Here is a 20421-nt window from a genome sequence, read left to right as displayed (position 1 = left end):
CCCAAGCCGTATAGTTGTTTCTGGCAAGCGTTGGATAACTCAAACCGTACGAACCTCCTTTCGTTTTGTTCCCCTCCATCGCTGGTGAGATCGTCAGTCAAAGCCTTCTAGCTCTGATACCACTTCTTGCTACTAACAATATATATATAAGTATAACTGTGTAAACAAGTAATGTGTTTGCTGAAGGAATGCTTCGACTTATTTATTTCCCAGAGAGTTACAGCAATATATAGAAAGTGCAGAAAAACTAACATGCTAAAAATTAGCCCACGTACAAAGTGGTTTCCTAAACAAACTCTAACATCTCATGACTTATTCTTTCTCCTAAAAATATGCCATCAACAAATACTAATTCAAATAACTAAATAGAACAATGCAATAATAAATACTTTGAGATTAATTTCAACATAAACTGGAACATAGCTAATGTATGTACGAGAGAGGTCTACATTGATTATTTGTACTGACCTACTCGACGGAACAAAACTAGTGGTAGTGAAATGAATATTAGAGTGAACAAAAGAGCGAAAGCTCGAGTGTTTCCCCAGTGGATGCCAAACCATTCTTGCAGTACTCCCAAGTGAACTGGTCTGTCCGGCTGGTTTCCTGATAATACATGATTCTTGATGAGTAAATAGACTCTGTGAATATAACACGTGCAAGGTTACCTTAAAGTAAGTTGATTCCTACAAAATGTTCAAACCCTTGCGCTGCCATTTTAGCACTTCTTCCCTGATAAGATGTCGAACCAACATATCGTCAGAACCATCCAATACCTGGACAAGCATTATTTCTCTTGTCCAGTCTTATATACTTACTAATATGGGCATGCTCTGCAATCCAGACCAGCATCAATCAACTTTTTAGTTGTAACATTCTTATACATTTAATTAGTTGGAACATGCAAGATATCCTATGTCACTAATTAACCGCGACTAATAACATATAGCTTTGCAGTGATGCATTTAGAGCTCAGGAATGTAAAAGGCATCTGTTGATGTCATAACCGTTAAGTATTATCATGAACGGCCATGTACCTCTGGCATAAAAATTACAACATGATTTAGTGTCTGAGCATCAAATTTCGAACTGTTTAACTTTTATAGACCCAACACCTACAATATGCATGAAGCAATGCAGTTAATCTTAAGTGTATATTATCTTTCAGTGAACGTTCTACATAAATAAATCTATAAATTAAACTCTAACTTACAGATCGAGCAAAATCAATAACAGAAATCTGCATTCCTAAGAAGATCCCAAGATATGGAACATAATTAGCAGCCAGTATCATTCCTTTAATCCCATGATCCCCAAATTCAGCAGGAACCAACACACTGTAGAGTTTTAAACCTGATATAAGAAACACACACACCTGTTTACACTTTGAAACTGGAGAAAGCAAAACTTAATATATTATTATCACAGCTCACTGAACTGGTTACAGGCAATGGAAATATAAAACAAACTAGCTAAAAACAAATTCCTACAAATCAGCAACGTTTACATAAAACACTCCTAAACTCACCATGACTTTCCTAAAGAAACTAAACCCACGTAAGACTCAGTCTTTTTACTAAAAACATGCCTAACAAATGCCATTATTAACAAACAACTAAATCAGGTAAATAAACTAGTTAAGTTTAGATTAAAACCCAACAAAACACTCCCTTAATCTAAACTTATGCAGACAACTTCTTCATCCCAAGCAAATCACGCATACGCTCGAACTTGACTGCTCCCAGGGCCTTTGTCAAAACATCTGCCTTCTGTTTGTTAGTGCTAACATGCTTGAGTTCAATTTCTCCTCTCTCAACACATTCTCTAATAAAGTGATAACGAATGTCTATATGCTTGTTTCGACCATGAAACGTTGGATTCTTTGCCAAGTCTATAGCTGACTTATTATCCAGATACATTACCACAGGACCTAGCTTGACATTGACGATTTGACTTAGCAATTTCTGCAACCATACACCCTGGCATGCTGCTGCCGTAGCAGCCATGAATTCAGCTTCGCAAGAAGAAAGAGCAACACACCTCTGCTTCTGAGAGACCCAAGTTATCAAGCTGTCATTTAGATAGAACACCATGCCTCCTGTGCTCTTCCTATCTTCAATATTTCCTGCCAAATCACTGTCAGAAAACCCCGATAATATGTAGTTACCTGTTCCTCTTGCATAATGCAGACCATAATCCAAAGTGCCTTTTACATAGCGTAAAATACGTTTCACTGCACTATAGTGGAGTTCTGTGGGTCTCTCCATATAGCGGCTAACAATCCCTATAGCGAAAGCTATGTCAGGACGAGTATGAACTAGATATCGAAGACCCCCCACAATGCTTTTAAACTGAGTTGGATCTATAGGCTTCCCGGTTTCATCTTTATGTATCTGCAATTTTTCTTCCATTGGATACTTTACTGGATTGCATTCAAACAAACCAGCCTTCAGCAGCACTTTCTTCGCATATGCACTCTGTTTCAACTCGATGCCATCAGCACTTTGCTTCACTTCTATTCCCAGATAGTGAGAGAGCTTTCCGAGATCACTCATTTCAAAAGATTCTGTCATCTGCTTCTTGAAAAAATTAATGCTTTCAACACTAGTCCCTGTGACTAGTAAATCATCAACATAGACTCCCACCAGCAAGACTTCATTACCGATTCGTTTAGTGTATACAGCTGGTTCATAAGGACATTTGATAAAACCCAGATTCTTCAAGCACCAGTTAAGCTTTGCATACCAGGCCCTTGGGGCCTGTTTTAATCCATACAAGGCCTTAGCTAGTTTATACACAAGATTCTCCTTTCCCTTCACCACAAACCCTTCTGGCTGACACACATACACATCCTCACTTAACTCACCATTTAAAAATGCCGACTTTACATCAAGATGATGCACTTCCCAGCTATATTTAGCAGCAAGTGCAAGGAGTAAACGGACTGTTTCCAACCTAGTTACTGGAGCAAAAACCTCCTCATAATCCACACCGTATTTTTGAACATACCCTTTTGCTACAAGCCGCGCTTTGTACTTTAAAATCCTCCCTTCCGTGTCCCTTTTTATTTTATACACCCATTTCAGTCCAATGGGTTTGTGCCCAGTTGGTAACTCGACCAACTTCCAAGTCCCGTTTTTCTCTATGGCTTCGATTTCGTCTGTCATGGCCTTTTCCCATGGTTTTTCTTTTATTGCCTGACTGTAGCATACAGGTTCCTCAATCCCCATCAGCATCAACTCATCATGTAATTCCACCTCTTCAGTATCATTGTAAATATCAGAAAGTTGCCTGAAACGCCTGGGCTCACTTTCTTCATCAGACGATTGAATGGTGTTATTCACACGACTTTGTGTTGGTGTAGCAATATCAGAAAAATCACTTACATAATCTGTTGTTTCACCATCTGCTTCTTCAACCGTTTTTCCGTTTACTATGACAAATGAACTTTGAGAATTGTTGTCGTCGAAGCCCTGTTCCCATGGCCAGCTTTTGTTTTCTTCAAAAACAATATCTCGACTAACTTGGAGGGAGTTAGTTTTAGGATCATACAACCTGCAGCCCTTTGTACCGGGCTCTTTTCCCAAATATACCAAAACTTTACTTCTATCATCCAATTTAGTTACTTTGACACTAGGAATTTTTACATGTGCAATGCAACCAAAAATCTTTAAATATTCGAGATTTGGAATCTTACCTGACCATGCTTCGTATGGTGTCTTCCCAACAACAACCTTAGTTGGTAACCGATTCAGCACATAAATTGAGTGTCTTACTGCTTCTGCCCAGAACTTGTGTGGCATGTTTTTCTCCTTTAGGAAGCTTCTTGCCATTGCTACAACCGTCCTATTTCTCCTCTCAACCACGCCATTCTGCTGTGGAGAATACGGTGTTGTATAATGTCGTTGAATTCCAGCATTCTCACAATATTCAGTAAATTTACTCGAACAGAATTCCCCACCTCGGTCTGTTCTGAACACATTTATCTTTCGTTCAGGTCGATCTTCCACTAATGCTCTGAATTTCTTAAAGTACTCGAATGCCTCATCTTTTGTAGTTAGAAAATACACCCACATTAGTCTACTATAATCGTCTACCAACAAAAAGAAATACCTCTTTCCACCAGGTGTTGAAGGCGATATAGGACCACAGATGTCTCCGTGCACAAGGTCCAGGATTTTCGAGGCATTAAAAGAAGTTCGTTGAGGAAATGAAGACCTTACTTGCTTTGACATTAAACACCCTCTGCATATTTCGTTTGGCTGAACAAATTTTGGTAAGCCTCGAGCCATCTCTTTGTCATACATAAGATTCATAGCTTTGAAGTTCACATGTCCGAGCCTACAATGCCACAACCAAGAATCCTCTTCTGCCTTTGACATCAGACATGCAGGTTTGCTTCCTTCAATGATTATTTTATACAATCTGTTTCTTGAACTTTTAACTTTTACCAATAATCTTCCATCTTTGTCGTTGACCCACAACAAATCTCCATGAAGTACCACTTTGCAACCTTCTTCTGCTAGTTGACCCAAACTAATAATATTGTTGCAAAGAGAGGGAATAAAATATACCTCACTTAACACATGTTCCTCACCAGTTTGACACCTCAAAACCACTGAACCTTTTCCCTTTATTGTGACAGTGGATCCATCGCCAAAACATACTTCACCAGTCACACTTTCATCAAGCTTAGTAAATTTCGAACGCACTCCCGTCATGTGGTTACTAGCTCCATTATCAAGGTACCATAAATTTGACTCCAAATTTGCTTCAGGTTCTTGCTTTAATTTTGGCATCACGTTCCTTTCATCTAACAAAAACATTTTTTCTTGTTTTTCATCACACTCCGTTAAAAGCAAGGCAGGTTCATCATCTTCAATTTGAGTCAAATTTGCCTCTTGTCTTGATTCCTTCTCTCGTTTTGGTTTACGACATTCAGAAGCATAATGTTCCAAGATGCTGCAATTGAAGCATCTCACCTTGCTCTTGTCTCGGTATCCTCGGTTTCCTTCCTTGTTTCTAGATTCAGCATCCCGCTTACCCTTCTGATTTTGTGACATTTTCTTCAGCCACTCCTCCCTAGTAAGCAACAACTGTCCATTCTGAGCTTCCTTTTTCATCCACTCCTCCTCTGTCAATAACAGCTGATTACCCGAGGTCTCCGTAGTCCCACGAATTCGTTCTTCATGAGCTTTGAGTCGTCCCAAGGTTTCTTCAACTGTCATTTCTTCAAGATTGCCAAACTGTTCTATCGTAGAGGCAATTTGAAGATACTTGGCTGGCACTGCCCTGAGAAGTTTCTTGACAACATATGATTCCTCCATTATCTCACCCAAAACACGTATGTTTGTTACGATACCACACAGCCTCATACAGAAATCGTCAATCTGCTCGGTTTCTTTCATGGTTAGAGACTCTAGTTCGGCTCTCAAGGTCTGCACCTTCGCCTTCTTCACTCTATCAGCACCTACACACATGGTTTTTATAGCCTCCCAAGCCTCCTGTGCCGACTTCTTCTCCGCTACGGACAGTAAAATCTCCTCTGGAATACTCTGGTAAATTATTGCCAACGCCATTTTGTCTGTACGAACCTCAACCTGTGACTTTTTACCATCGGACTCAATTGCCTCCCACACGCCTTGTGCCTCCATATTAACTTTCATCTTTAACGACCATGTCGTATAGTTATTCTTTGACAGCATAGGATAGTTGAGCCCCAGTGATCCCTCCTTCGACTTTGACACGTCCATAGTTCTCTGTTTAGGCATATACTTTGGCATACACTACGAGGCTCTGATACCAGAATGTAGAGTTTTAAACCTGATATAAGAAACACACACACCTGTTTACACTTTGAAACTGGAGAAAGCAAAACTTAATATATTATTATCACAGCTCACTGAACTGGTTACAGGCAATGGAAATATAAAACAAACTAGCTAAAAACAAATTCCTACAAATCAGCAACGTTTACATAAAACACTCCTAAACTCACCTTGACTCTCCTAAAGAAACTGAACCCACGTAAGACTCAGTCTTTTTACTAAAAACATGCCTAACAAATGCCATTATTAACAAACAACTAAATCAGGTAAATAAACTAGTTAAGTTTAGATTAAAACCCAACACACACGTGCTGCACTCTGAAGAGAGACTGAGAGAAGAGAGATGAGACAGTGAGAGAGAAGAGAGAAAAGAGAAAAGAGAATGAGAGAGAAGGGAGAACCGGAAAAACTGAGAATAAAATTTTTGGTTAAGCGGGGAATTTTTTGGTGTATTAATGGGGGAAAGAAATAAACGGACCTTTTTTTTTTTTAAAACGATTATAAACATCGGTTAGTTAAGATACCGATGTCTGACAATACCTTTAACATCGGTTTTGAAGCGATCGATGTTAAAACTGCTTTTAACATCGGTGAAATTTCTAACCGATGTTAAAAGGGTGATGTCGTAGGCACTATTTCTGGTAGTGGTGGGTCCTCAAGGGCTAAATTTTAAAATTAGGAAAGTTATTGTGTGAACTAGTAAAATGTTAGTGTTAAAAATAAAGAAAGCTTAATACAAATTTTAAAAGTTATTTTCTAGTTTTCATTTTAAGGATTATTTCTATTTGAAAAAATGCATATATATATATGAGTCACCACATTTTTGTTGTAGACCACGGAGACCTCCTATGTTCTGCAATCAAAACCCTATAAAATATATTATTAAGTATGTTTATGAATATCACTAATTTATTAAAATTATTGAATATCATTTAAGTTTAATAAGTATAATGTGTATATTCTGTAATCTAAACAATTTTTTTTGCAAACTAAACATGTTTCGTAGGATAAAACATTTTGTAATGTTCTACATGCAAGTACATGTATGATATTCAATATTTTGAATAAAATAATGATCTTTGTAGAACATAATTCGTAAAATATTACATTTTATAATGTTTATGCAAGATTTTAGTTGCAAAATATAAGTGGTCTCCGTGGTCTCCAAGAAAAACATGGTCTTCATAGAATTTTACTCATATAATACATACATATACATTGTAGGAATTTCAAAAGAAATCCCTGCTTAGTGAGAGAACTAGAGAGTCCTACTGATTACGGTTGATTTGATTTTGATCTTGTGGTTCGGATTTTGTGTAAACATATCTTTATTTTGTTTGTTTAGAGTAGCAGGGTAGTATTTTGAATATTTTTAGAACTTAAAAATCACCTCGAAGAATTTCAAAATAAAATAAAATATTTATTTTGATATATCTATACTATTATATAAAGATGAAATATTAAAAATTTTGTAGGTAGTCGTTTACTAATGATTAATACGTAACAATGTGTACTAAACATACAACACTAGAATGACATGAAATAGTTGAAAACCATGCGATAGACTACTGTGTTACAAAATATTTTAAACAAGACTAGAGGAGTCCAGTCCATCTCAATGGCAGTTCTTCAAATTTTGGATGCATAGATATCATCCTCCGTCTGTCCATCCCCATGCGGGGTCTTTTCTGGATAAGTTCTCCTCATTTTCCAATTTCACTTCTAATTCTACACATTACTTTTTTACTAGACTTGTAGATGGATATTTACAAATACATTGGAGAGGCTAGAAGATTATTTTTGGGTGCCTGCTTCTTAGTAGTAAATAGAAATATATATGCTTAAAGAGCCTCAACAATAGGACATTCTCGTTAACAGAGTACCTTGATGATCAATCTACACCCATGCTCTTGACGAACATGAAATACCAATAACATCTTCATAAACGAACAACAAAATACTTTAATAGATCTACACACCTAATTCTAACATAATAGAACACATTAATAAATTTACACCCATGAGTGAACAACTTAACATGAGAGGAACACAATAGTTGTTAGAAATTTAGGATAAAAAACAAGTCTTGTCGATACTCTTTCAAACTAAATAAGGCAAATCTAAAATCATTATTCTTTACCTTTGACCATTTTTTTCTTCACCAAGAGACAACTTCACCTCTCAAATATATGTGATTTGAACCTAACAATTGAACATGAAATCTTATGTTCTGTAGACTTTTCTTTAAATCATGATTCCACAAAGTTCCTGCAAGTTTATAGAATTGTAGTTATCATCCTTACAATTTAAAAGAATATTAGAAAGTTTGGAAAAAGCAAAAGAACGTCGTATATTAATATGAGTACTATGTAGAATACCTATGTTCTTGATCTTCCATTGAAGATAGTGATATAACTCTAGGATATTCAATACTCTTGAATATAATCTAAGTAAAAGAAGTCTAATGTCTTAGAGAATCGAATTTGGTAAATTTCATATATTAGACCATTTTACATGTTACACCGAACTATACTTTTTTTTGTAATGTTATATACTCCGTCCATTTTAGTCTTGTTGTCCATTTCTACTATTTTTTTCTTATCCCAAATGATTTGTCCGATCCAATAATTATGATAAATAGAGCGTGAATATCATTGTCTCAATTTTATATTAGCACAATTATCACCCTTTTTTGTTTGATTGAATAAAATATGAATTCTGATTAATGAAAAGGAAAAACTGGATGAAGGGAGTTCTTCTCATTACTCATCGTAATTTTTTTAATATGTATATTAATATACCGTGTTTAAGTTAATGTCAAAAAATTAGTTACAAGGTTGTTATCCAAAAAAGAGTAGAAAGTAAATATTACATTTTCTAAATTTCTTCATGCCTTTCAAGTTGGTTAAATATATTGTACTAAATGGCTTGTAAAAATACTAGTTACGAATATAACATTATTTCACATTTAACTAGATAAAATTATATAAATTAATTACAAAATTGTAAATATGATATAGAGGGTTGGAATAGTAATTTTATTGAACACTTTAGGGAAATATGATTTTCCTCTTGCCTTTATATACACACAAAATGTATTTCCTTCTCAAAATAATATTACTCATATCATATACAGTGAAATACTTAGCCGCCCACAAGTGAGAGAAACACTGAGAGAGCACACATTTGTATAATCGTTCTTGTTCCATATCGTTGGACAATTCACGGTCAATCGTTCTTGTTGTAGATTGTTGGACGATTCTCAACCAATTGCTTGGATATAGAAAGAAACATAAATTGTGCAAGTGGAATATGTTCAGATCCGTAGATCTTTCGGTATCTACTTCAATCAACTCGTAAGATTCCGAGCCTCTGAATTAACAATTTTTTCATGAATCCTTGAAGTTAAGATTTTAGGTTTTTTAATATTTTGTTTGTGTTTATATGCTCAAATCCCACATCTTCCTCATCAAACCATTTTTCATCATTCATCGGTACCTTAATTGGACATAGCAAGAGAGAAAAATTGTGCGAGTAGATTGTATTGGGATTCATGCATCTTTCATTACCCACTCTAATCAATTATTAAGATTAATATGAGCGTTTGAATTAAGTATTTTTCATGAATTTTAGTATTTTTGTGTTAATTTTTTTTCGATTATGTTTATGTGCTGAAAGTCACTCCCACGTCCTCGTGTGACCACTTTGCATCATCCATCCATCCTTTATCTATATCTACCTTGTGCATCATCCATCCATCCTTTATCTATATCTACCCTTACTTTACATCATCCATCGCATATCTATATCTACCCTTACATCCATCCCTTATCTATATCTAGCCTTGACACTTTACACATCATCCATCCTTCTGATCTATGTCTCTTTCCAAATAAATTTTAAAAAATTTAAATCACGGTTCTAATACTCTAACTATTTTTGAACTGTAACTCAATAAAATCATTGAACAATATAATCTCAAAATTTTAAAATATATTTGCTATCCTATCATTCCTATTATACCAAAATTGAATTAATTGTTCTAGTAGTATACTATTTTTGAGTTATAACTCAATAAAATCATCAAAAACAAGAATAATACAATTAAAATTTTTCCTATATTGGTAAATTTTTCCAACTTTTCCCAATTATAACCAGTTATAATTATAAAATGCTAACCATCTTAATTTTAATATGAATCGACTTACCCCGTCATCTGAATCAATTTTTAATATATATATATATATATGTGTGTGTGTATTTGTGCTCGGAAATGGGTCATTTTATAAAGTAATGAATGTATACTTTATTATGATTACATTTTAAATCATCTTGATTTTTTGTGTTCAGATTTTCTTAAACAAAAAAAAAATTATTTTATATTTAGTGTAACCATACCAGAAGAAGAACTTGATTCAAACCATGATTAAGTGTTACATGCTTATATGTACACATCTATGTTTATTTATTATATTACGGTAAATCAAATTACATTAAGTTCGATTTTAGATTTTTTTATTAAGATATAGCCTAAAATTGTTAACATGAATTTTTTTCCTTAAGAAAAAAATTGATCCATATACAAGGTTTAACAGAAGTCATGAATCATTTTCATTTTTTAATTTTAAAATATTCAATATTTATATTACAGGAAACAATGAAGAAAGTGCTCCCAAAAGAAGTGAGGTCTACATTTATTAGGAGGTAAAATTTTAATTTTTTATTTGAATTAAAATTATTTATAAAAAGGTCGGCATTGTATATGAACTTCCATCACATCTATTAGTTAGCTACCTACCTATAATTTAATGTGTAAAATGTCCTCTAATGCATCCATACAACAAATTTGCAGTCTACAAGTAAGGCTACACACTATTCATATTTTTAATCCAAGTAGTTATCAAATAATTATATACTAAATATACAAATCACATAGCACAAATGAGGAAAGAAAATCTAAAATTTGTAATCAATTTCATACTTAGGATTTCTCACATAGATGTGATCAAACATCACTCTAAATTGCTTGTGTTTTTCAAAAAACCTTAATGTAAATTATAATATGTTGTCCAACATTTAGGCCGGGAATCGTGATATATTTTTTAGAGTGTAGTATTGTGTCAATTTAGTTGCTGGTTCACTTGATCATTATAAACAACAGTTTCCAGGAAAGATCAGTTGCTTTATTCATGAGTCCTGTCTGTATAATGCTTTTTTTCTTTGTTGGTTGCAACTTTTGTCCTCCGTAACCCTTGGCTTCGTAATTTTTTTCATCAAATTATGAAAATCATATCCTAACTTTGATCTTTTTCTTTCATAGATCCTCATGTAGATGTTTCCAATAAAGTATAATTACGATAAAAGTTGGATCAGGATATAAACCGAGCCAGTGAATCTGTCATCTACATGACAGCCATTGATTTCACTTACCCAGCAAGATACGGCCCCGCTCTAATTGCCCTACTTGTAAAAAGTTGGAAAAATAAGTATCAATAAAGAGTATAGTTCCTCATATAAACATGGCTCAAACTTAGGGTCATCATTTGACGCTAGAAGGAGCTCTTAAATTTGATACTCCAACATGATCATTGAAGAAACAGATCCAAAGAAATGTGGGAACACGACAGAGATCTAAACTATTCAAAAATCAGAACATGTTGCTCATGCAGAAAATGATAAAATATCGTCGACCCTTAAACCAAGACGGTTGTTTCCGGTGGAGGAAAACCCCCCACCTGAAGGATCTCAGGCGCAGAGACAACCAGTCAAACGCAAGAGGAAAATGATTAAGGATACTCACTCTCGTATTTTAACAGAAAAGGGGAAGCAGGTGCTCTCCAGTGATGCTAGGTTGCATTTACAAAAGTTGTAGTAGAAGAAACTCTTACGAGAACAAGAGATAGACGGTGTAGAAGGCTCAGATGAAGAGCTCAAGATGTTAGAAGCTGAAACTCAAAGACTAGAGGCGAAATTGGAAAAAATAAGAGAGATTCATCGTTTGCAGCAAGAGTTGAAATAAGCGTTGATTAAGGAAGGTGGTGATGAGGAACTTGATTATGTAAAGCTTTCAGAGGATGATGATGATTACTATTATGATGAAGATGAGGTTTCTACTGAGTCTATATATTCAAGACCCCGACATCCTAAGACAGTGTCTTCAGGGGGAACTTCGCAAGGGTCAGTGTCAACAGACTCAATCTTACAGGAGGAGTTCTTAGAAATATAGGAAGATATGGACCAGTTGCGAGATCTAGTTCGCACTCAATCGAGGTTCGAAGCCCCGGTGGAAAGCCCTCTCTCTCGAAGCATCGAGAAAGCAAAAATAGACAGGACTTTAAAAACTCTGGCACTTGATCAATTTGATGGATCCTCTGACCCATCGGGTTTCCATAACACCTTTGACGGTCGAATGGTGTTTTACGAACACTCAAAAGTCACCCGTTGCAAATTCTTCTCTACATGCTTATAAGGCACAACCCTACGTTGGTATAACAATCTCCCATCTAGGTCAATCGACTCTTGGACTATGTTGAAGATTAAATTTCAAACAAGATTTTCAAGCAACTTGAAAGGGGGCAAAATTACGGAATCTTTGATTATGATGAGACAACGGCCTAGCGAATCTCTGAGAAGCTATTTAGGTCGCTTTCGTCAAGCTATATCTGAGATAACAGACCTAGAGGAGCCTTTGGCGGTGAATTATTTAGCAGCAGGCATTGATGGAAACCGATATGGTATTTTACTAGAAGAACTCATAGAAAAACATCCTCAACACCTTCATGCAACATTCCAAATTGTTAAACACCTTATGACACTCGAAGAGGCAGTGGGTAGTATAAGATCTTTGAGAGGCTCTAGTTACAAATATGACAGGTCAAGAGCTCATAGTCCCCGGACTCCGAGATCATGAGGATATAATTCCAAATACCCTCGACGTTCAGCAGCAAGAAGAGATAATAGAATGGAAGAATATCGAACCGCGAACAGGCCTGTGACAGAAAAGATAAAGAGTTTACCAAACTCACAGTTTACGACTATCATGAACATATTGGACACATTATAGAACAGTGCTACCAATTAAGCAATCACATTGAATCCAAAATTAGAAAAGGCCATTTCATCCATTATATCTAAGGACAAGGCCAAACTCATCAGAGACAAGATGACATAATAGTCGACGTAATTTTCGGGGGTTACGCCGCCGGAGGCATGTCAAACAACTCTCGTAAGTCGTACGCTCGAGAAGTGTATAATGTTAATCCTCAGTGTCCCAAAAGAAACAAGCCTTCTCCATCTCTCGTCATATCCTTCTGGATTAGAGCTATGCCCTAAATATCATACGAGGCCATCAAGATGCGCTGGTTATCACCGCCAAAATCAGCACTAACATAGTAAAAAAGATCCTTGTCGATAACGGTAGTTCTGTCGACATCCTTTATCATCATGCTTTAGCGTGAATGAATACAGGAGATAGAAAGCTAGAAAATACCCATTCACCTCTTTATGGCTTCACAGGTAATGAGGTGAAAGTGGTCGGGATAATTGACCTGCCAGTGCTTTTCGGCACGATGCCTTGCCAAGTATGGAAGATAGCTAAGTTCCACGTAATAAGTGCAACCTCAAGTCACAATGCCATACTAGGGAGAACGACAATCTCGGTATTAGAAGCCATTACGTCGATCCCTCACTTAAAAATGAAATTCCCGACTGAGTTTGGAGTGGGAGAGATGTGTGGCGACCCAGCCGTGTCAAGACAATGCTACTTCACTACTGTTGTGCATAAGAAGCAAGATAATGACACTCAATCTATTAATGAAGTCATTTAGATAGATGCCGGTAGAATTTTCGACATTCCAAGGGATCCCTCGTTCTCACCTGTCGGTGAAACGATCGAGATTGCGATTGATAAAAATTCCCCCAGCAAATCGGTTAAAATTGGAAAAGATTTAAATCCTCAAATAAAAGATGAATTAACGAGGTTGCTTCGGGAGTTCTCGGACATATTTGCATGGCCACCATCTGACATGTCTGGAATTCCAACTGACGTTGCAAGACACTCTCTGCATGTCGACCGTCAAAAGAATCCTGTCAGACAAAAGAGGCGGACTTTCTCAGATGAAAAGCGTCGAGCTATCGACGAAGAGCTTGATCGACTTTTAGAGGCTCGATTTATCGAACCGGTGAAATTTCCTACATGAATTGCTAATGCTATCCTGGTTAAGAAAACTAATGGAAAATGGAGAATGTGTGTTGATTACTCTGACCTCAACAGAGCATGCCCTAAGGATTATTATCCTTTGCCAAATATAGATTAACTTATCAACACAATGGCGGGTCATGAAATGCTATCTTTCATGGACGCTTTCTCAGGCTATAATCAAATCAGGATGGATGATCAAGATTGGGAACAAACGGCATTTATCACACATCGAGGTATCTTCGCATATCAAAACATGCTTTTTGGGTTGATCAATGCCGGTGCGACATTTCAGCGTATGATGGATGAAATATTTAAAAATCAGTTGGGTCGAAACCTCGAGGTGTATGTCGACGATATGATAACAAAGTCAAAATTTTCAAGCGGTCATACCCTAGACCTTCGAGAAACCTTTGAGAATGTTCGTCGTAATAATGTGATTAAATCCGTTAAAATGTTCTTTTGATCTAAAATCTGGAAAATTGTTGGGATTTCTTTTCTCCCAATGAGGGATTGAGGCTGACCCCTCCCAAATAATAGCTATATTTGAAATGAAGGACCCTTCGACCATAAAAGAGGTTCAACGCCTCACTAGATGGATAGCGGCCCTTCGTCGTTTCATACCACAAGCCTCTAAACAATGCTGTCCTTTTTTTCAAGGTTATCAAAGAGGCTTCAAAGAACAATAAGTTGATGTGGGATGATCAATGTAAAGAAAGCTTTGAAGTATTGAAAACTTTCCTGACAAGCCCACCAATTTTAGCAAGAGCATTGTCTCGTGAAGCTTTGGAAGTGTACATCTCAGCCTCTAATGGGTCGGTAGCCTCCGTTCTAGTCAAAGACGTGGAGGGACGTGAAGCCCCAGTTTACTATGTTAGCCATACTCTAAAAGATGCAGAAACTCGCTACCCACATGTGGAGAAACTAGTTTATGCTCTCGCCATAACAAGCAGAAATCTCCGTCACTGCTTTCAAGGGCGTCCTATAAAAGTCATGACTAATCAACCCCTGAAGCGCATCTTGCACAGACCGGATATGACAGGGCGTCTAGCTGCTTGGACGGTCAAACTTAGCCAATTTCACATCGAGTACCTATCCCATAGTGCAATAAAATCCCAAATCCTATCAGTCTTTGTTGTAGAATGCAATTTTGACACATCTACAACTGAAAAAACGCTGTTCCCACAGAAGGCCTGTACTCTTTATGTCGACGGATCCTTAACAACATCATCAGGGGGTGCAGGTGTGATCTTGATCAGTCCAGAGGGCTTCAAAATATAACAAACTTTGAAATTCTCATTCCCGGTAACAAACGATGTAGCCGAATACGAAGCATTGTTAACAGGAATACGCCTAGCGATTGAGCTGGAAGTGAAAGTTTTAGAAATATTTGGTGATTCCCAGCTTGTTACCAAACAACTGTAAGGCGAGTTTAAGGCACATGATGTTCGAATATCGACATATTTGAATCTAGTCATGTCCTTGCTGGGGAAAGTTTCGTCATGGACAATCAAGAACATTTGCAGGGAAGACAACCAATGGGCTGACGCCTTGTCTAAATTAGCATCATCCGTCGCTGCAACATCAGAGGGAATTTATGTCGAAGAAAGAAATGCTTCCTCTATTGATATGGATACTCCATCCGTCGACATGCTGAAGGTTAATGAAATCTCCTCTATTGCAGATTGGCGTCAACCTATTTTGAAGTACATCTTGCAGAACAAATTGCCACAAGATAAGGGTGAAGCCAGAGCCATTTCATACATGGCAAGAAACTATTATGTGCTAGAAAACAAATTATATCGACGAGGGCTCGTGGAGCCACTACTCCGATGCTTGGGACCAGAAGAGTCTCACACCTCGATAATCGAAGTCCATACAGGAATTTGCGGGGATCATTTGGGTGGAAAGAATTTAGCCCTTAAAATAATGAGGTAAGGTTTGTTTTGGCCCACAATGCGAAGTGACTGTGAAGATTTCTTGCGAAAATGTAAATCATGTCAAATATATGGAGCGGTATCTCATCAGCCCTCGGTGGAAATGATCCAGGTTGTCAACCCATATCTCTTCTACCAATGAGGTATAGACATCGTGGGTCCCTTCCCGAAGTCCAAAAACCAGGCACAATACATCTTAGTGGCTGTTGACTACATAACAAAATGGATCGAGGCAAGACCATTAGCCAAAATCCGAGAGAAGGAGATGATCGAGTTTCTAATGGAGTTCATTATATTCAGGTTTGGGGTCTCAAGAATTGTGGTAACTGACAATGGAACTCAATTTGTAGGAGAAAAGTTCACCAAAACACTTTCACAAATCAAGATTAAACACATCAAATCCTCGGTGGCATAACCCCAGGCTAACAGACAAGTTGAAGTGTCTAACGCATAATCTTACAAGGACTTAAGAAAAGGGTCGATGAATTACCAAGACCGTGGGTCTATGAGTTGCCGAATGTGCCCTGGTCTTACAAAATGACCCCTAGAAGTGCGACGGACATATCCCCTTTTAAGATGGCTTTTGGCTTGGAAGCAATTTTACCCGTCGAAATGTTTCTTAACTCATCAAGGGTCGAGTATTTTGATGTTGAAGCCTCACCAGAAGGAATCCAACTTCACAATGTTCTTATGGAAGAAGTTAGGGATGAGGCATCGAAGACAGTACTCCAATAGCAAGCGCGCACAATAGCTTATTTCAACAAGAAAGTAAAAGTTAAACAGTTTTTGGTTGGGGATCTAGTCCTTCGAGAGTCGGCGGCTTCACAACCCACCATCACGAGAAAGTTCAAAGCCCCATGGGAAGGACCTTATCAAGTAACAGGGCTCATCGCGCCAGGAACCTACCGACTGTCTATGCTCGATGGTACACCCATCAAAAATGCTCGGAATGCTATTCACTTGAAGAAGTATTATCAATAGTTAAGTTATTTGAATTGTGAGAATGAAAAATGTCAACTTTCAGACTATAAAAATTATTCTTAACGAAAAGGGGTTGATATGAGATCCCGGTTAATAGCCTGCTGTTTCTCTTTACAAGATCAAGCCAGGTTTATGGTGTTATAAGATAGAGATGGTTTTGCATTTCAACGTCCATGACTCCATTCTTAACCTTTAGGAGGAATCTGCCATAGAGAAGCAGACTTATTGACCTTTGCAAACCAAGCTACCACTTTCAACAAGGATTGTTACTTCTGAAAACCTTCAACAAATCTACGTTGCTTTGAATATGATTGGCTAGATCGCCTAGTGGATTGGTTTCTGCTGATTGGAAGGCAGAACCGAGGACTACTATGATTTGAATATATTGCACAAAACTTTAGGTTCTTTAAGTTAGAATATTTAGATCCTTACTTGGGCCTCACCTGTTAAGTGAAAATATAAGAGCCTTTCATTTTTTCTTCTTGTGTTCTGATCACTATTAATTACTGCTCTGCTGTTTGGCTCTTTATGTTGAGTTTCCGTAAAAGCCTGCATCAACTCCTATACCTTGTGATTCAGTTTGACAAACTTTGTGTGTTTTGTTTACTGGATTAGATGTCAAGCTTTTCTTGTTATGATTTTCGTCCTTATTCCCTCGCTTGATTTTTGTGGCTGAAGTTTTTGCCTAGTGATTTCATCTGTAATTGTTTAATGTTTTATAGTGTTCTTCTATGGGGTAGGCAACATACTTGTTTACTTCAGTTTACATTATCATCTTGCATGTTTAGCCTAATTAGGATGTTTGTATTATGCTATTGTTGATTTAATCTTGATGTGGCTCGTTTTTGTCATTTTTCTCCTTAAAAAGAACTCATATTTAGTTTCCATTTTTCGATCGGTAGGGGATGGTTATATTCTATAAGGTGTTTGAAGATGAACATAAAGTGTGGGGTGCAACAATCAAAATAGAAGGGGATTATATATGGCCCTTATGATTACTTCGAGCAGTAGCCTACCCGTACTGATATGATTTGCACCCGTGACTCCAGTTTTAAATCTTATAGTGTGTTCAGTACTGATATATGTATAATTATACTGCAGAGAAAAATCTGGAGAATCTGGATACAAAGATGATTACAATATCTCCAATCCATATTACTCGGTAATTATCATAACAATTTGAATTGAATGTTGTTTTGGCCATATGATACTTGATAGTAAATTGTTGATTAAAGTATCTCATATCAGTAATTGTTATCACAAATTAATAGTAATGTTATTTGCCATTGTATGGTTCCTTCTCACGTAATTTACCCTGTTACTTGTGGCACACTGGCATATCATATGCAGCAGCAGGACCGTGATAAGCTGTAGAACTTGGGACTATATCAATGAGATCTGGAAAACATTATGTATTGATAGATTGAGAATGGTTGATTTTCCTTAACCGTCTGCCATATATTAGATCTCTCTCCTTCAAGTTCTCCTGTTAATTCAGCAAAGGAAACATAGCAACACGCAATCTATAAGGGTTCCATCTTGATCCTATTTATTGCTTCTGCAGGATTCTCAATTTGTGCCAGTGATCAGCTACTACAGTTTTGTTGTTTTGAGACACTTGTACCGTTCTTATTTTATGGATATCTGCAGTTTTGTTATATACTAGCTGACGGATATTCCATCCTACTGTCAGGGAGCTGTCAAAGTTTCAAGTTTCACAATCGGACAACAGCCTATCATGGATGCATACCTTTGTCTTTTACATCTGACTGCAGGAATCACAGTTGGTAATTAGAATAAAACTTATTCTCTGTCTTTGGCATTGACCAAATTTTATTATTTTAAAAAACTATTTCTCACTACTTGTGTTCTCCATAATTGTCACTTCTTCATGTATGCAGAACAATTGTATAACGCATTTGCCACTGCCGCATTCTTCAAGTTTGTTGTCTTCTCTTTTTGTGAGTTGAGATTTTTTCTCCATATATGGAAGGCAAATAGGCCTACAAATTACATACAGAGTGTGGAAGCGAGGCGTGAACTTTCAGTTCTTTGTATTTATTTCTGTGAGTAAAACTTTTGCTTAGCTGTTTGTAATGAATTTCTGTCCTGTATGCATACCTTTGAAATTCATAACTTGAGATTCACATTGAACATTTATCACTATGAATGCACTTATACCTGAATCTCGGGCCACTCTGTATAGGATGATACCTTTTTTTAATTTTAAATTTTGAATTGCTTCCCCAATTTAACATGTATCTTTGTTACTTGGATTACCTGTTCTGACATTCCTACATGAAATGCTAAGATTATGATCATTTTATTGCATGAGCTTGTGCAACGTTGTGCTGTTGTAGTGTTTGGCAGTATATGTAAGGTTCATTCTAGTAACAGAAGATAATAGTATACCAGAAAACATAATCATGAATCTTTTGAGAGGAGTTGGTGCCTCTATTTGGTGGGTTTTGCTGGGTTGCAAGCAAATATTCTTTTACTGCAACACTATCTTGGATGTCGATTCTTCATTTTTTGGCATGTTTGATGTAACTTTTCACAATATATTAGTTCATGCAACCCTTCTCTATTTTGTTAATTAGTTTATGTAACTCTTCCCTGTTATTTTTATATAAAATCAAGGTAGAGAATGCCTAATCCCTGTATATTGTTGTAAAGAGAGTGCCAACCAATATTCTGAGGAGCTGCAATAATTGTAATGCTTAAAGGATTCTTAAATAAATGAGGAACCGCACAATCAATTTCATACTTAGGATTTCTCACATAGATGTGATCAAACATCACTCTAAATCGCTTGTGTTTTTCAAAAAACCTTGATGTAAATCGTAATATGTTGTCCAACATTTAGGCAGGGAATGGTGATATGTTTTTTAGAGTGTAGTATTGTGTCAATTTAGTTGCTGGTTCACTTGATCATTATAAATACCAGTTTCCAGAAAAGATCAATTGCTTTATTCATGAGTCCTGTCTGTATAATGCTTTTTTTCATTGTTGCTTGCAACTTTTGTCTTCTGTAAACCTTGGCTTCACAATTTTTTTCATCAAATTATGAAAATCATATCCTAACTTTGATCTTTTTCTTTCATAGATCCTCATGCAGATGTTTCCACTAAAATATAACTACCATAACGGCCGGATCAGGATGTAAATCATGCCAGTGACTGTGTCATTTGCATGACGCCCATTGATTTCACTCAACATCCAGATTTTTGCATGGTACTTTTGGACAGCTTTCAGCTTGAAGTTTAAGGCTATGTAACTAACGTTGTCCGAACCTATATGTGCAGGTAACGCCATGTGACCATGTCTTCCATTCACATTGCTTACTTAAGTGGATGGATATAAAGATGGATTGCCCAACCTGCAGGTGGCGACTTCCACCAGTGTAGCTAAGGGACGGAACCAGAAATTTTTTTTGGAAGGCCAAAATATAGAACATGACTTTTGAAGCCAAAATTTT

General features: G+C 36.7%; 1 protein-coding gene and 2 long non-coding RNA genes across 3 annotated transcripts; 2 read left to right on the top strand and 1 right to left on the bottom strand.

The window, feature by feature from the left end:
• Nucleotides 1-481: 481 nt before the first annotated feature.
• Nucleotides 482-1391, bottom strand: LOC141701406 (uncharacterized). Its single transcript, XR_012566775.1, has 3 exons — nt 1214-1391; nt 1038-1115; nt 482-732 (listed from the first exon to the last, which is right to left on the bottom strand). It is a non-coding gene; the product is annotated as an uncharacterized LOC141701406 (long non-coding RNA).
• A 14110-nt stretch (nt 1392-15501) lies between these two features.
• Nucleotides 15502-15963, top strand: LOC141701398 (uncharacterized). Its single transcript, XM_074505059.1, has one exon. The coding sequence runs from the start codon at nt 15502-15504 to the stop codon at nt 15961-15963; it is 462 nt and encodes a 153-aa protein (XP_074361160.1).
• Nucleotides 15964-17465: 1502 nt separating this feature from the next.
• Nucleotides 17466-19136, top strand: LOC141701408 (uncharacterized). Its single transcript, XR_012566777.1, has 3 exons — nt 17466-18105; nt 18294-18730; nt 18845-19136. It is a non-coding gene; the product is annotated as an uncharacterized LOC141701408 (long non-coding RNA).
• The last annotated feature ends 1285 nt before the right edge of the window (nt 19137-20421 follow it).

The sequence above is a fragment of the Apium graveolens genome, unplaced genomic scaffold (genome assembly GCF_009905375.1).
Source record: "Apium graveolens cultivar Ventura unplaced genomic scaffold, ASM990537v1 ctg3792, whole genome shotgun sequence".
NCBI classification, from domain to species: Eukaryota; Viridiplantae; Streptophyta; class Magnoliopsida; order Apiales; family Apiaceae; genus Apium; species Apium graveolens.
Note: the sequence above shows the minus strand (reverse complement) of the source record. Positions and strands in the feature narration are given on the sequence as shown.